Here is a 16,929-nt window from a genome sequence, read left to right as displayed (position 1 = left end):
CTGGTCGTAAGTTTACCGAGAAAAAATGCTTGCATTAAATACATAAAGTATTATGTTACTAAGGCTACGTTCAAAATGGTGTATACACTTACTCATCTGACAGTCGGATCCCTGCCATCCTGGCTCACATCCAGATGAACAGTTGCCGTCTATCGGGTCGCATGAGTTTCCACCTCGACAATGACCGCACTGGGCAGAGCAGTTAGGGCCATAGGAAAAGTTCAGACATTCTACAAGAACATGAGGACGTAAATTTGACATGATTTACAGAATAATTGACCTCCTTGTTAGAACGATAAATAAGATATAACTCTATGCGAGAGGGAAAATTTCGGCCGCTATTTTGTATTATAATATTGAATAACATAGCTCGATGTACATAAACGATTTATGAATGAAATGTCTTTTAAAAGTAAATCAATATTCTTCTATTCCATTCAGGTCTTTGATAACTAACTACAGGTGCCAGGTAAAATCGTAAATGATAAGGTTCGGAAATATGTTGTGTTTGAAGTTACCAAAACATCTGTTAAGACAAATGGAATCGATGAGCCATTTTCTCATTGCTTTACAAGTTGATACATAGACATTAAGAACTAAGAAATATTTCGTAGAATACATACATCTGTCTTCTGACACGACTGGGACTACGGTAAACTACATTCACTTGATTGATAATATTGATTGAGTTCATGTTTTGTATGTTCAACACTAAACTTTCGCCCAGAACAGCCTTGTTGCAGTATCTAAGTAGCCAAAGAGAGAATGCTGTACAACATAATATTCTTCACAAAATTTGCGTATTTTAGTGATGTTCACTTGTTGCTAAACATTTGTTTGCTTATTGCGTGCTGGACACCATGTACATTCATAGTATATAACAAAGGAGCCTATGACAGAAATTAGGGCGACGATCAATGTTCTTAAATGCTGCAATGTGTCGATGTTCAAAATGATATTACCATTCAAGCAGTACGGCGCCTGCCAGCCTGGATCACATCCTTGCGGACATGCGCCTGTTGCCTTCTCACAAATTGTCCCATTCCAACATGTGCCACATGTCGACGAACAATTCATCCCAAAAGTGAAGTTTTCACATTCTACAAGTAAAATATTTCAAAATGTTGTAAGCAAATCAAGAAATCAAGAAGGTATAAGAAAACAAATAATCTTAGCTTTTTATGGGATAATAAACATGAAAAAACAAAAAGATTGAACAATTTTATCAAGTTCATCAAGTTAATGAATATGCATAACTATCGTACCTTCCCGGCATGTTGGTGTTTGTTTAAAACCGGAAATACAACCATCATGGCAGACCCCATTTGTGTGGTTACACGCGGTGCCATTCATACATCCGCCGCATGTCTCAGTACAGTTGTCTCCATAAAAACCAGCACTACATGCTGAATAAAGTTTAATACAAATATCAAAACATGTTTCACAACCTTGATTAATCCATTTTGTTGATATACGTACGTATATTGTTTCTAGATAACGTATTGTTTGTTTTCTCGTCAGTACATAGATTTTTATATATACAAGTATGTTTATGTACATAGTGTAATGTTTATAATCCATAGTTGTATTGTTATATATAAAGGGTATTGTTTACATAGATACGTGTATTATTATTATAACAAAGAGTATTAATATTAGTTTCATTTTTATATATTAGATAGTGCACTGCTTACATACTTACGTGCATTGTATATGAATAAAAAAATCATAGTTATATACATAGGGTATTTTATACACTGTGCATTGTTTATTTAACCTAGTGATTTTTTAATGTTAAAAAGTGAGTTCTAATATACCTAGTGTACTTCTAAACACCTAGTGTATTGTTATATACATATCATATTGTTATATACATATTGTATTGTTATATGCATAATGCATTGTTATATACATAGTGTATCATCATACAAATAGTGTATTGCTTAAATATATACTATATGGGCTTCATACGTACGTGCATTGTGTGTTGATAATATTTTCTAATGTCTATCATTTTTTAATTTGAGTGGTATATTTGTTTTAAACATTAATATCAATGATATGATTTATAATAATAAAATTTCAAAAGACATAATTGAAAAAAAATCATACACACAAACATAACAATATCGTTCGCTGTCTATCTTTTAAACTTATGTAGCTGTTTCATGTTCTTTGTCTGTGATTATTTGTAATTTACTATTGCATTAATAAAGGGATGCATTGCCCATTGCCTAGAAAATTTGACAATTCATGCTTGGCCACTCTATTTTTAGTTGTTTGGGCCATACCTACCTTGGACCCTACCACTCTATTACTTACTAGATCTAATAATATGGATATACATATTCCTTTTTAAAGCACATTTTATTTAGCTGACCCATCATATCCTGTTTATATACTCACGCGCTTTACATGTTTCGCTTATCCATCCTGTTTGGCAACCAGCTGGACACATACCCTTGACATGACTGCATGTTGTGTTGTCCAAACAATTTCCACATTCCAGCTGACAATTCTTGCCAAAATACCCGTCTTGGCAGGCTTGAGGTAAAACAATTTTGGGAAAATCCATTAATCATGCATTAATAACAGATTATTAACAGATCTTTGCAGCCACTTTAATATGTTTATATCGTAATTAATTTAATGCTGTCATTAACTAGTATGCCATATTTACTGAATAAAGTAGAACCTCGTTATCTTGAAATCATTGGGACAGTAAAAACTTCGAGATATCCCAAATATTCAATGAAACAGTATAAATTTTACATTTCTTTACTGTCGAGATAAGCAGAGTTTTCGAGTTTTCAGACTTAGAGAAAGCAAGGTTTGACTGTATAAGCTTACACATTAGACCTGTTGATTACAGGTTCTGTTTTGTATTTATATTATATGTTGTAAAAGTTGATATTTGAAAGGAATACTATATACAATGTGTAGCATTACGACTACGGTAAGTTGAATTTTATCAACTCGTCCCTTTTAAATAACACGATTCCAGTAAATCATAAGCAACACCCACTTTCATTGCAAAACGAGCCCTGGTAACCGGCTTCACATCCGACAGCACAGGTAGCATTGGAGAAACACATATCATCATTACATTGTTTTGGACAAGGTAGCTCACAGTTTGGTCCATACATTCCAGACATGCATCCTGAAACAATGACATTAGAAGATTGCTTGTCCATAGAAATAACAGATATACACCGGAAATACTTATCTAAAATGACACAATTTCGTTTCCAGCTCCAGCTGTCAAAGTTTAGATAAGGATAATACAAGAAGGGAATAACATGAATATATATTCTTCTTCTTTTAAATAAATTCAAGTAAATAATTACAATTACGCTTACTATAAACAATTCTTGTGAACAGCTACTTTTATTCACGAACTCTTTTTTTTCTTTTTTTTTTCTAATGGCTGATTCGAATTTGTAATCAAATAAAAATGCTAATCAAATTATCAAACCATATCTTAACCTCAGGAGATGTAATGGAAATAATCGATACTAATTTCTTGTTATGATGTCTTTAAACTGTATTATATTAGTACTACCACTTCCTGTCTGGTGCCGTGGTAGCTAAGTCAGTTAGAGCGCCGGCTCTGTACTGTCGTGGTTGTGTCCTTGGGCAAGACGCTTTAACATTATAACTCTTGAAGGCATTGGACGGGCCTCCTGTATGTTGTTCAGTGAGGCAGTCACTAACTTTTACAAGGAGACTCCGCCTCGAAATCTCCTAGCTGTTCACAACGCAATAAACCCAGAAAACAAATAAACAATCTTGTCTGGTGATAACCTAGGAATTCACGACGAAAAATCGCCAAAAGAACGGAATTGTTATTTTGGAATTCACAGGCTGGAATGGTAACCTAGGGATTACGACGATAAATCGACCACCGTGTGGAATTGTTACCTTGGAATGTATGGCGATAAATCACCCACTGGGCTGAATTGTCACCTAGAAATTCATGCCAATAAATCGCCCACTGGGCCGAATTCTTTAAAATTCACAACGATTATCGCCCACTAGGCAGACTGTCACCTAGGATTTCACACACAAAAAAACGCCAACTAGCCGAATGATTCCCTAAGGATTCGCAGCGATAAATCGACTACTACGGATAGACTCAGGTTGCTAGGGACTCGCAACAAAAATTGCCCATCGGGCAGATGGTTCTATAAAGATTTACCGCGATAAATTTACCACTAGCGAATGGTTCACCGGGAAATCACAGCAATAATTGCTAACCAGGGCTTCTATGTTCCCCGTGTTGTGTGTTCTGATAGACGGATGCTTTTGGTATTGTTGCTATCTCTTTCTCGTTTTAATGCTGAAAAGTTATTTTAATTAGTGTTTTTTGAGTTCAGTATAAGCTAAAACCATCCTGTTTGCTGGTTTGGTTCTTTATAGGTGTTAACTTACCTGTTACTTCTACCTCACACAATTCCACTACGGATTTTTTACTGTAGGTTGTTGAGTGTCGAGATTGGTTTGTTCTTTCAATTTCTATCCTCACATATCTGCCGACCAACTCGCATGTGAGATTCTGAATCAGGTTTGGTAACTCTGGATCCGTATCTTCGTAGCATACATCACTCATTGTGTCCTCTTTCTCTTTACTAACCGTGATCTTCATCCCATTAAGGCGTTTTTTTGCTGCAGAAGTCCAGTATAAATGCAATATATCGATTTCACATTGGTGCATGCCAAATATTCGTATACAACTAGGGATTATCTTTATGAACAAAAACAAGTGTCTCCATTTGTCTTCTTTACTTATGGCATGGACAAGACTCGAACTTACTTAATTCACATTTGACTTTGAGGTAAAGGTCATAATGAGCCAATAACTATGCACTGCACCTCGTTAGAGGGTGATTAAAGTATACAGCAATGGTCTTTTAAATGTCCATAAATATTAAAAAGTGATTGCCCGGAAAAGAAAAAAATAGCTCTATTTGACCTTCGATTTTGAGGTCAATGATACAGTGACGTAGCTTCATTGCCTTGACATTGACTTAAGGTGCTGCAAGTATGCCCTTAGGCTCATCAACATATCTTCAACACGTTAAAAGTTATGGTCCTAACAAGAAAAGGTCACAGTGATCTTACAGCAGTGCAAGGCACATTGTCTTAATGGTACCGTAATGATACAATAGCTTCCCCTCATTTGAATGGGGAGACATAATTATGGGAGTTCAACATGTTGTTGTGAAAATTATGCATTTCTATAAGATTTCTACAGAGAATGGGTGTATAGGTTTTTTTGTTTCATCTACGACCTTGCTCCGTGTAAAATTAGGTCAATTCCATTGTCGCTTGCTCAAAATAGGAATCAAGGCAGGAACACGAGAAACAACAGTAAGGAGGGGCCTATTTGCCTTAACGGTCACCTGGGTCATTTAAAGGCGCCTCCCATCACCCATCTCCCATCAAACTGCTATCCCATATTCATATTTCTTACCAATTTTGTAATATTTCCAATTACAATTCAGAAACCCTGCTCAAAATATGATTGTACTATATAAACCATAGTACAAATTTAATGGGCCGCGGTGGCCGAGTGGTTAAGGTGTCCCGATACTTGCCAGGTACTGACCGTAGGCCGGTAGTTTTTCTCCACCTTCAAAACCTGGTACGTCCTTAAATGACTCTGGCTGTTAATAGGTATTAAACGAAACAAACAAAACCAAACAAACCAAAGTACAGTTTACTTCCTCCCCAGGGGCAAAGGTTTGGCCCTAGGGTCATAAAAATTAACAATTTTGGGAAAGCCCATACACTTCCATCTAAGATGATATTTGATTCTACTTTTTTCGGTCTTGAGAAGATGATTTTTTAAATTTCAGTCAATTCGACCCCTTTTTGACCCGCACCTCGATCCTATGGGGACCATATATAGTTTCAAAATGACAATCGGTTACGGGTTTTTTTTAGAAGTCGATAATTTAAATTGCTTATGGACGTACGGCGACGCACGATGGCGAAAACAGGGCGATAGAATAACTCGAGTATCATATCACACAAAAGAGTAAAAAATATACTACTCAAATCATAATGACGAAAAATAAAATGCATGTTATTGTTACGTTTTCTGAACTTTAATGAAAATCAATGGAGACCAAACACAAGTCGATCAATTCAGTAAAAACACGACCAAACGGAAAAATCAATTACTTCACGATTTTTACACTTAGTTGATTTCATTTCGTCGTTGTTATGTTTTTTGTTGTTTTGTTTTTGTATTTTTTTGTATTTTTTTTTAAACAATTGCTTCAAAATAGTTAATAGTCATTACCTCGTTTTTAACCCCTTTTGTGATATTTTACTCTTTAAACAAGATCATTAAAATTCAATTTTAACTTTACAATGGGATATGGAACTGCTTATAGTGTAAAAAATGGATATTTTGAAAGAAAGGTGATTTTAAGATTGATTTAAAGATATGTAGAGTTACAAAATATTAATTAAATCCACATTTTGTTAATTCTGTTTCTGGGGCTGCTCTCAGCTGTAAGACAAGTGACTGCTACTCACTGATAGACTTGGACGTAGTAGCGTTGGCAGCGTTGATGACGACATTGTTTATGACGACGAGTCGGCCAAGATCCACCCTCAACCACGAGTAATTGTCATCTCGTGACGTAGAAAAGCACATGCCATTTGTCGTGTTTCCGTCGACCGTTACATTGGAGGTGAGGTTGCCTTGGGGCCTACTTTCAGAGGTCGGCTTCCCAAATGCGAAATTCACTGTAAAACAAAACGTTTCACATTTATTCTCACGTAACCTCTCATGTTTAATATCAAAACTGTATATTGTGATTTAAAAGAAAAAAGAAATAATAATAAAATTGTCCTTGAAAATTTAAAAAGAGAATAATATATTGTAGAAGGAGTAAGCGACTTCTGCTTGATTTTTTGAATGTTTAAAGGTGATTGTAGCTCAAATGTTCTCTACAGTTTCCTCAATCACGTGTTCTTCCTATATTCGCATATTATATCTCAATCATGCATGTTATCTCTGTATTTGTATATAGTCTGTCACGTGTGTTCTATCTATATTTATATATCATACCTCAGTCACGTATGTTCTCCCTATATTTGTTTATCGTACATCAGTCACGTGTGTTCTCCCTATATTTGTATATCATACCTCAGTACCGTGTGGTCTCTATAGTCGTATACGATACCTCAGTCACGTGTGTTCTCTCTATAATATATATCATACATCAGTCACGTGTTCTCTCTATATTGTATATCATACCTCAGTCACGTGTGTTCTCTCTATATTGTATATCATACCTCAGTCACGTGTGTTCTCTCTATACTGTATACCATACCTCAGTCACGTGTGTTCTCTCTATACTGTATACCATACCTCAGTCACGTGTGTTCTCTCTATATTGTATACCATACCTCAGTCACGTGTGTTCTCTCTATATTTGTATACCATACCTCAGTCACGTGTGTTCTCTATATTTGTATATATGAAACCTCAGTCACGTGTGTTCTCTCTATAATATATATCATACATCAGTCACGTGTTCTCTCTATATTGTATATCATACCTCAGTCACGTGTGTTCTCTCTATAATGTATATCATACCTCAGTCACGTGTGTTCTCTCTATACTGTATACCATACCTCAGTCACGTGTGTTCTCTCTATACTGTATACCATACCTCAGTCACGTGTGTTCTCTCTATATTGTATACCATACCTCAGTCACGTGTGTTCTCTCTATATTTGTATACCATACCTCAGTCACGTGTGTGCTCTATATTTGTATATATGAAACCTCAGTCACGTGCGTTCTCTCTATATTGTATATCATACCTCAGTCACGTGTTCTCTCTATATTGCATATCATACCTCAGGCACGTGTGGTCTCTATAGTCGTATACCATACCTTAGCCACGTGTTCCCTCTATATTGTATATCATACCTCAGTCACGTGTGTTCTCTCTACATTTATATATCATACCTCAGTCACGTGTTCTCTCTATATTGTATATCATACCTCAGGCACGTGTGGTCTCATAGCCGTATACCATACCTTAGTCACGTGTTCCCTTTATATTGTATATCATACCTCAGTCACGTGCGTTCTCTCTATATTTGTATATCATATCTCAGTCACGTGTTCTCTCTATATTTGCATATCATATCTCAGTCACGTGTGTTCTGCCTTTGTTTGTATATCATAATTCAGTCGGGTGTATCTCTGAAAGCTAACATTTTGATAGCTTTCAGAGATACACCCGATTGAATTATCACAATTTTATGTATATTTGATATATTCTTATTTGATATTCAATTTTCTAAAATAAAAATGACAATACAATATTACATGGATGAAAATTATTTTTGTGTCCAAAATTAATATTTTTCGACAATACATACTGTTTCACTGAACAAAATTCAAATTTCTATATTCAAATTAACCAATGACAGTTAGCCTTACCAAAAGTGCACTTTGACCCACTATGTCCTGCAGCACAGCCATGAGGACAAATCCCAGTCACGTGATCGCACGTTTGATTTTGTCTACAATTTCCACAGGTTTTGTTACAGTTCATACCAAAGTATCCTCGATCACATTCTGTATAAAAAAGATACTCGTGATCATTCAAAATAATTATCTTCCTTTAACAAATATAGTATAAGAAAAAAAGTGTGTTGCTTTCCGCTAGCAAACAGAGTGGATTAACATATGTATGACTATCTCTCTTCGGTATACAGAACGGGAAAAACAATACAGGGTTATCTCCCTTTTTATACCAGAAGTCTCAAACAACTAATTACTTCACTATATGTTATTACTAATGACTCCGTCCCCTTATTTGCTCATTTGAAGTTCAAAAGAAGTGAAATTTACATCAAATTAAACTTTGAAGATTTCTTTACCCGAAAAGTGCTATATTGGATAGGTTTGATAGCATATAAGAACACACTAGTACTTGGAAGACAGTAACCCTGATATTTACAGTTGACCGGGGAACACTCACCTGAGGAATTCCTGCATTTTCAGTCCTTGAATCTTGCACCATTCTATTTTCAGTAGGAGTGAATATTTACGTTTTTCCAAATCTCAAGAACCTACTCTTAAGTACTCATTTCATATGTTATTTTCTCATGAAAACAACTACAAAACTAAGAAACACATTTTCTTAGGGACTTGGTTATTGAGAAACAGTAGCTGATTGGCTGAATTAGTTGTGTGAGACCAGAATGGAAAAGAGAATAGAGTGTTACCTCCCTTTGATTAACATCGTATAAACTGATGGAGGGCAACCTACATTTAGTATACAGAAGGTTGTGTTATTTTTCTTGTGTATTTAGTTATGATGTTTGGAACTTTCCTCGCGTAGAGAGTAAGCATCACATAAAGACAGTTACTTGTTCATACTCAACACATGACATACCAAGGTCACACTTCTGTCCTTTGTATCCACTTGAACATGAGCCTGGGCAGTCGCCTGTCTCGTGGTCACAAACGTCACTTCCGGAACAATTTCCGCAAGTTTGGTTGCAGTTCCATCCATACGTTCCTTCATTGCATTCTTCATTAGAATTAATATTGATTGGTGATCATACAAGCTGAATCAGTGATCCTCGAATATTAAATAAACAAATTTTAGGTGAGAATGCTATCATTTCATATTAAATGTTTAGGTCAGAAACATCGTAATTGAGATAAATTTGACTACCATTAATCTTATGTCGAAGACATTTGAATATATATACAATATTTTTGTTTTCAGTTCTCTGGTAACACGTACATACAAAGGTCTGTTTATGCTGTTTCAAACTATATTAATTTTTCGTAATCTGATTTTGTAAACTATAATATTAACATAAAGCAGAACGAATATCAAAAAATGTTTTATATGAGTAATTCAACATTGCTGCGTGTATAGGATATACAATCGTTTGCCAAAAGTGTGTCCCATAACTCTAATTCTACGTTAAATCATACTTATTTTTACCTTTTTTTCAGTTATCTTGACTTCATTCATGGATGGATTTAAATGAAATTTTGTATGTTGAAAAAGAAATATCAAAATTAACTTCAAAAAATTTCCCATAGCTCCGTGTTCCTTCATACGTTACCAAAGTATCGTCAAATTATGTAGGAAACATTTCATGAAGTCAATAACTTTTGTTTTCTGTAGTTAATGACAACGTAAATTAACGAAAATATTATGAAAAAGAACTTTAAACAAATATCTTTCAGGGTGCAAAGTTGTGTTAAAAATTTGCCAACAAATTCAGGATTATCCCTTTTAAAATGTTTGTGCTATAAGATTATATAGTAGAATTTAATTTTGGGAACTTCCTTCTAGCCAACAACTGTACATTAACTTGAAAATTTAAAAAAAAAAAAAAAAGGGGGGGATTTAAAAAGGCACTGAAGAAAATATACCCCATCTTTATATAAGTATAAAAAACAATGCATGTTCTTTCCCTTAATTAGACTGTCTAGAAAGTGAGAAAACTCTGATATTAAATGCCATTACATATAGAGGATACGGAATGGTTTTACGTTGAACATGACATATATTTCCAAGTATGACAGAATATCGATATTTTCAAGAGTGCCAAGCACAAGTGAAAAATATCGAAATATTCTGTCATACGAGTTGTTCAATAATATAATGAAGTTGTAAAATAATGTTATAAAGTTGTACAATAATAAAATGAAGTTGTACAATAATGTAATGAAGTTGTACAATGATATATTGAAGTGGTGAAATAATATAATGAAGTTGTGCAATAATGAAATGAAGTTGTACAATGATATATTGAAGTGGTGAAATAATATAATGAAGATATACAATGATGTAATGAAGATATACAATAATGTAATGAAGATGTACAATAAGATAATGAAGTTGTACAATGATATATTGAAGCTGTACAAAACTATATTGAAGTTGTGCAATAGTATAATGAAGCTGTGCAATAATGTATTGAAGTGGTAAAATGATATAATGCAGTTGTGCAATAATGAAATAAAGTTGTACAATAATCTAATGTAGTTGTGCAATAATATAATGAAGTTGCACAATAATGTATTGAAGTGGTAAAGTGATATAATGCAGTTGTACAATAATGAAATAAAGTTTACACAACAAAATAACAAACGATGTAAGATAAATTTACAGTATTTATTAAAAAGTTTGCAGATAAGGGGTGCATATCACCTTAGCAGTTACCTCCCTTGGACCGGGTGGGGTATAGCCGTGGGCTATTTGAACCCCGTAATGCTGAAGAGCATGGTGCTGAAAAGCTATGGCCAACAACCCGTTGAGAACATGACTTGGAGGTATGGCTGACCTGAAGCTCATGGGTACCATAGCCTGGTCGCTCAAATGTCCAGGAGTCGGCAAGAGTTGGGAGTTACATCACTTAGGCTTGGGGTTTGACTTGCTGTCTTACCCTGGGCCAGATAGGGTTGATGTATGCAGTCCAGCTAACCCTTGGTTCTGGGGTTGGATTGACCGATTTGTGGTGTATAGCAGTAGTCTGGCATCATTAATAGTCCATGTTATTATGTTATTACATGGTGTCAGTTTACTGCCATAGGCCCAAAGGAGTATGAGAGACATGGTTTATAAGCATGTGATGATACGAGGACCCCAAAGAGGGAATGTAGGGTATGAGACACCTTTATCCCCAGCGCCACCGGGAGAATATGACATAATTGAGAAGATATACAGCAAGTCATAGACAAATTCTGGCAGAATGCCTCAGTATTGAATATAGTTATTGTCCTCAGAGATACTTAGGTGTAAAAGAAAACAGGGTACTAATGTCAATGACTAGTAAACCTTAGTTCGGTTAGAACCGTTTGCTGTTGAAACAAATTAGATGATAATAAATTCAAAAAATATACTGCTGATATCGACTAATACATCGATGAAATTAAATAATACAATGATAGCATAATATAATATCATAAAATCATACCATATCATGAAACATATAATATATTTCTGATATCAGATCATAATATATTGAACTAATCTAATACTGAGTAATATATTGGTGAAACCAAATCATATAACGGTAATACTGACATCATATGATACGAGGGATGATTGATATGTTGTGAGCCTCGTATTGAAGGAGGTACTCAAGGATGTTCTTTTTAAGTCCTACTATTCTCTGGCTATATAGGGCCGTGTGACCAAGGACTGGTCTGATTTGGTTAGTTTATATCGACGAGGTAGCACTCTAAAGTAAACAAGACAAGCGGCTTTTGCAAAATGCAAAATGGACAAAATCGGTAAAAGAGCAGTGATGCAATATTTGCATAAAAAGGTTTAACACCTAAGGATATCCATAGTGATATATCGGTTTTCTGGGATGCAGATGGTATTCTGCTGATAGATTATCTCCAAAAGGGACTAACAATCAATGTCACATACTATGATTCACTTCTGAGGCAGTTACGGGAAAATGTTACACTTAAGGGCCGCAGAAAGTTCACTTAAGGTGTGTGACCCCATCAGGACAATGCTTCTGTTAACAAGTCTGCCAGTGTCATGGCTGCCATTCACGATTGTGGCTTTAAATTGACTTTCAGTCCGATGATGACGGCATACATGCAGTGGATGACTCTCTGAACAGCCAAGAAAAGGAGTTCTATAAAAGTGGCATGGAGGCCCTTAAACACCGCCCACAAAAGTGTATAGATACTGAAGGGGATTATGTTGAAAAATAATACAATATGTGCGGCAAAATTCAAACCCTTCAATATGATGCTCAGAACATATAAATCAGCCCTCGTATTATTAATGATAAAATCAAATAATAGTTTGATGTAATCATATCATATAATGAAAATATCAATCTATATTGATTTATGCCATCTGTGACAGCTAAGGCGTTGTGCATATACTGTTATTGTAAGAAAATAACATATTTAGGAATGGCTATATTCTATAACATGCAAACATGCACGAACGCATTCGTAAGCGGAAGTATTACATACCATGGTCACACTTTTGTCCTTTGTATCCATTTGAGCATGTGCCAGGGCAGTCGCCTGTCTCGTGGTCACAAACGTCACTTCCGGAACAATTTCCGCAAGTTTGGTTGCAGTTCCATCCATACGTTCCTTCATTGCATTCTTCATTAGAATTAATATTGATTGGTGATCATCAGAATACATTCAGTAAACATACGAAGTTATACATATCTTATCTCAGTTATCATACGAGATACTTATTCAACTTCAAAACACAGGAATACGATATAAGGATGATCTTTTGTTTTTGTATGAAGAAAAGAATTTCTGTTGTCTAGAATTAATTCCTTAATGTGAAATCACAAATATAGGCCTCGCACGAGATAATTTTTATACTCATTTAACTTGCTAATTAAAAGCTTTTAGACAAAATAATAAGGTTACGCATGCTTAGACTGCTATGTTAGGGTACAAATTGATGAAATGACAAGAGGCTCAGAGGGCTTGTCTGGTTGGATTTGACCAGACGTCAAAACAATATTCATGTTCAATTCGTTAATAGCTTTATTTGTTGATGCCCAACAATGCTATATATGGTCATGGAGCGGAGATCTTAACTACTTCAAAGATATAATCCAGAAAGTCCAGAATCCCAGGGGTGGGAAAAGACCTAGAAATTGTTTATACAATATGATTGGTTTCAAAAGCCTAAATCCCTGGGGTGGGAAAATATTCCTGGGCCTAATTTTACATCAGGATTGTGTCTTGATACCAGACAATGTATGATTAGAGGTTGAGATTTCAATGGTTTCAAAGATGTCCTATCCCTTACTCTCTCTATTAAACAAAACTAATTTATAAATACCTACATGATTGACTCTATATATATAACAGAACTACAATAATACCAACGTAATTATATACCAAATTAAACTAATTGATAAATGCTTACATTACTTTCTCTAAAACAATTGAACTGATTAATGAATATCCACCCTACAACTCTCTATCAAACCGAACTTATTTTCGTAAGTGCCCACGTCACTAACTCTGACGTCATATGAACGACATACACTGCGCCATAACATTGATAGTGCGGCTCTTTGAATCAGTTAAATGATATCTTAAATCAATCAACCTTTAATACACCTGTCTCCACGGAAACCTTGGATGCATCCAAACATGCAGGAGCCATTGTTCGGTAGGCACTGGGCGCCAACACAGTGATCACCACAGGGAAGTGAACAGTTCTTTCCATGATATCCTACTGGACAACCTGTAAATAGCACAACAAACAAGTATTTATCAAGCATTGAACTACTTTCAGTTGGAAGTTATGGGCTGATGAATGCCAACTGGACAAAAGCAAATTTAATGAAGCGCGCTAGCGCTCCATGTTGAATTTGCCTTTGTCCAGGAACAGCCTTTTCAACAGCCATCTTTCGTTATCGCCGACGTGACAATTATGACGTCACTATAATAATGACGTCATAATAGAGATTTGAAAGTTATTGACTCGTAACCTTCAAGTGAGCTTGGTAAGGTTATATTGTGGGGCTGAAGTGTAGATGTTAATATAAAACAATGTATATCAATGGTTCCTTACTTTTATAATTTTAACTTTTAAAATCTTTTTAACAAGTTGTTAAAGATCACAGGTTTCAAGAGAACTGATCGCTGTAACTTATGCAAATTCTGGATAGTTGTTTTCTCAGCATTACCTGAGCAATTAACGAGGCTTATTGACGTCATTTTAATTGCTCAGGTAATGCTATGAAAACTTTTTTTTTTTTTTTTTTTAAACAAAAGTTTTCATAGCATTACCTGAGCAATTAACGAGGCTTATTCACGTCATTTAATGAAAAGCTGACAATTCCCTAAGGTTAATAGCGGATGTCATTTTACGATTACCATACCCATTGCTTAGCCTGGTAGAAAATGACATAACTGAATGTAATAAGTGCAGTCGACAGGAAAAAAATAGTATACCATGACCAATCGATAAGGTTATTAGTTAACTTTTAGGATTGAATGAAAAATCATTAAGTCTGATAGATGAAATAATTTGAAGATAACTGGACCTCGCCGAGTCTGAAATCTGTCATTATAATGGATCGGGAATGTGATAGACGGACCTGCCTTAAGCCTCTAATTTATGGGTCGGGAGGGTGTGGTTAGTCAGAATTACAAACAACCTCTACTTCATAGGTCGGGAGGGTGTTGATAGTCAGACTAACCTATAACCTCTACTTCATGGGTCGGGATAGTATGGTTAATCAGACTTACCTATAACCTCTACTTCATGGGTCCGGAGGGTGTGGTTAGTCAGACTTACCTATAACCTCTACTTCATAGGTCGGGAAAGTGTGGTTAGTCAGACTAACCTATAACCTCTACTTCATGGGTCGGGAAAGTGTGGTTAGTCAGACTAACCTATAACCTCTACTTCATAGGTCGGGAAAGTGTGGTTAGTCAGACTTACCTATAACCTCTACTTCATGGGTCGGGATAGTATGGTTAATCAGACTTACCTATAACCTCTACTTCATGGGTCGGGAGGGTGTGGTTAGTCAGACTTACCTATAACCTCTACTTCATGGGTCGGGAAAGTGTGGTTAGTCAGACTTACCTATAACCTCTACTTCATGGGTCGGGAAAGTGTGGTTAGTCAGACTTACCTATAACCTCTACTTCATGGGTCGGGAAAGTGTGGTTAGTCAGACTTTCCTATAACCTCTACTTCATGGGTCGGGATAGTATGGTTAATCAGACTTACCTATAACCTCTACTTCATGGGTCGGGAGGGTGTGGTTAATCAGACTTACCTATAACCTCTATTTCATGGGTCGGGAAAGTGTGGTTAGTCAGACTTACCTATAACCTCTACTTCATGGGTCGGGAAAGTGTGGTTAGTCAGACTTACCTATAACCTCTACTTCATGGGTCGGGAAAGTGTGGTTAGTCAGACTAACCTATAACCTCTACTTCAAGGGTCGAGAAGGTGTGGTTAGTCAGACTTACCTATAACCTCTACTTCATGGGTCGGGAGGGTGTGGTTAGTCAGACTTACCTATAACCTCTACTTAATGGGTCGGGAAAGTTTGGTTAGTCAGACTTACCTATAACCTCTACTTCATGGGTCGGGAAGGTGTTGATAGTCAGACTAACCTATAACCTCTACTTCATGGGTCGGGAGGGTGTGGTTAGTCAGACTTACCTATAACCTCTACTTCATGGGTCGGGAAAGTGTGGTTAGTCAGACTTACCTATAACCTCTACTTCATAGGTCGGGAAAGTGTGGTTAGTCAGACTTACCTATAACCTCTACTTCATGGGTCGGGAGGGTGTGGTTAATCAGACTTACCTATAACCTCTACTTCAAGGGTCGAGAAGGTGTGGTTAGTCAGACTTACCTATAACCTCTACTTCAAGCGTCGGGAAAGTGTGGTTAGTCAGACTTACCTATAACCTCTACTTAATGGGTCGGGAAAGTTTGGTTAGTCAGACTTACCTATAACCTCTACTTCATGGGTCGGGAAGGTGTTGATAGTCAGACTAACCTATAACCTCTACTTCATGGGTCGGGAGGGTGTGGTTAATCAGACTTACCTATAACCTCTACTTCATGGGTCGGGAAAGTGTGGTTAGTCAGACTTACCTATAACCTCTACTTCATGGGTCGGGATAGTATGGTTAATCAGACTTACCTATAACCTCTACTTCATGGGTCGGGAGGGTGTGGTTAGTCAGACTTACCTATAACCTCTACTTCATGGGTCGGGAAAGTGTGGTTAGTCAGACTTACCTATAACCTCTACTTCATGGGTCGGGATAGTATGGTTAATCAGACTTACCTATAACCTCTACTTCATGGGTCGGGAGGGTGTGGTTAATCAGACTTACCTATAACCTCTATTTCATGGGTCGGGAGGGTGTGGTTAGTC

General features: G+C 36.2%; 2 protein-coding genes across 4 annotated transcripts in view; both read right to left on the bottom strand.

Moving 5' to 3' along the window:
• Positions 1–9,538, bottom strand: part of LOC117326189 (cell death abnormality protein 1-like) — a 62,927-nt gene extending 53,389 nt beyond the window's left edge. For all 3 annotated transcript variants that reach the window (XM_033882835.1, XM_033882834.1, XM_033882836.1), the window contains exons 1-9: positions 9,435–9,538; positions 8,474–8,611; positions 6,547–6,759; positions 4,432–4,665; positions 3,026–3,160; positions 2,407–2,544; positions 1,266–1,406; positions 963–1,100; positions 93–230 (exon numbers count right to left, since the gene is read on the bottom strand). In XM_033882835.1, the coding sequence (XP_033738726.1) occupies positions 93–230; positions 963–1,100; positions 1,266–1,406; positions 2,407–2,544; positions 3,026–3,160; positions 4,432–4,665; positions 6,547–6,759; positions 8,474–8,588 (1,252 nt within the window). In that variant the 5' untranslated portion in view covers positions 8,589–8,611; positions 9,435–9,538. The remainder of the gene's footprint in view (positions 1–92; positions 231–962; positions 1,101–1,265; positions 1,407–2,406; positions 2,545–3,025; positions 3,161–4,431; positions 4,666–6,546; positions 6,760–8,473; positions 8,612–9,434) is intronic.
• A 2,296-nt stretch (positions 9,539–11,834) lies between these two features.
• LOC117326570 overlaps positions 11,835–16,929 on the bottom strand; it is a 34,448-nt gene continuing 29,353 nt past the window's right edge. The window contains exons 4-6 of the mRNA XM_033883328.1: positions 14,124–14,261; positions 13,010–13,147; positions 11,835–11,866 (exon numbers count right to left, since the gene is read on the bottom strand). Of these exons, the coding sequence (XP_033739219.1) occupies positions 11,835–11,866; positions 13,010–13,147; positions 14,124–14,261 (308 nt within the window). The remainder of the gene's footprint in view (positions 11,867–13,009; positions 13,148–14,123; positions 14,262–16,929) is intronic.

Source organism: Pecten maximus, chromosome 4 (assembly GCF_902652985.1).
Source record: "Pecten maximus chromosome 4, xPecMax1.1, whole genome shotgun sequence".
NCBI classification, from domain to species: Eukaryota; Metazoa; Mollusca; class Bivalvia; order Pectinida; family Pectinidae; genus Pecten; species Pecten maximus.
Note: the sequence above shows the minus strand (reverse complement) of the source record. Positions and strands in the feature narration are given on the sequence as shown.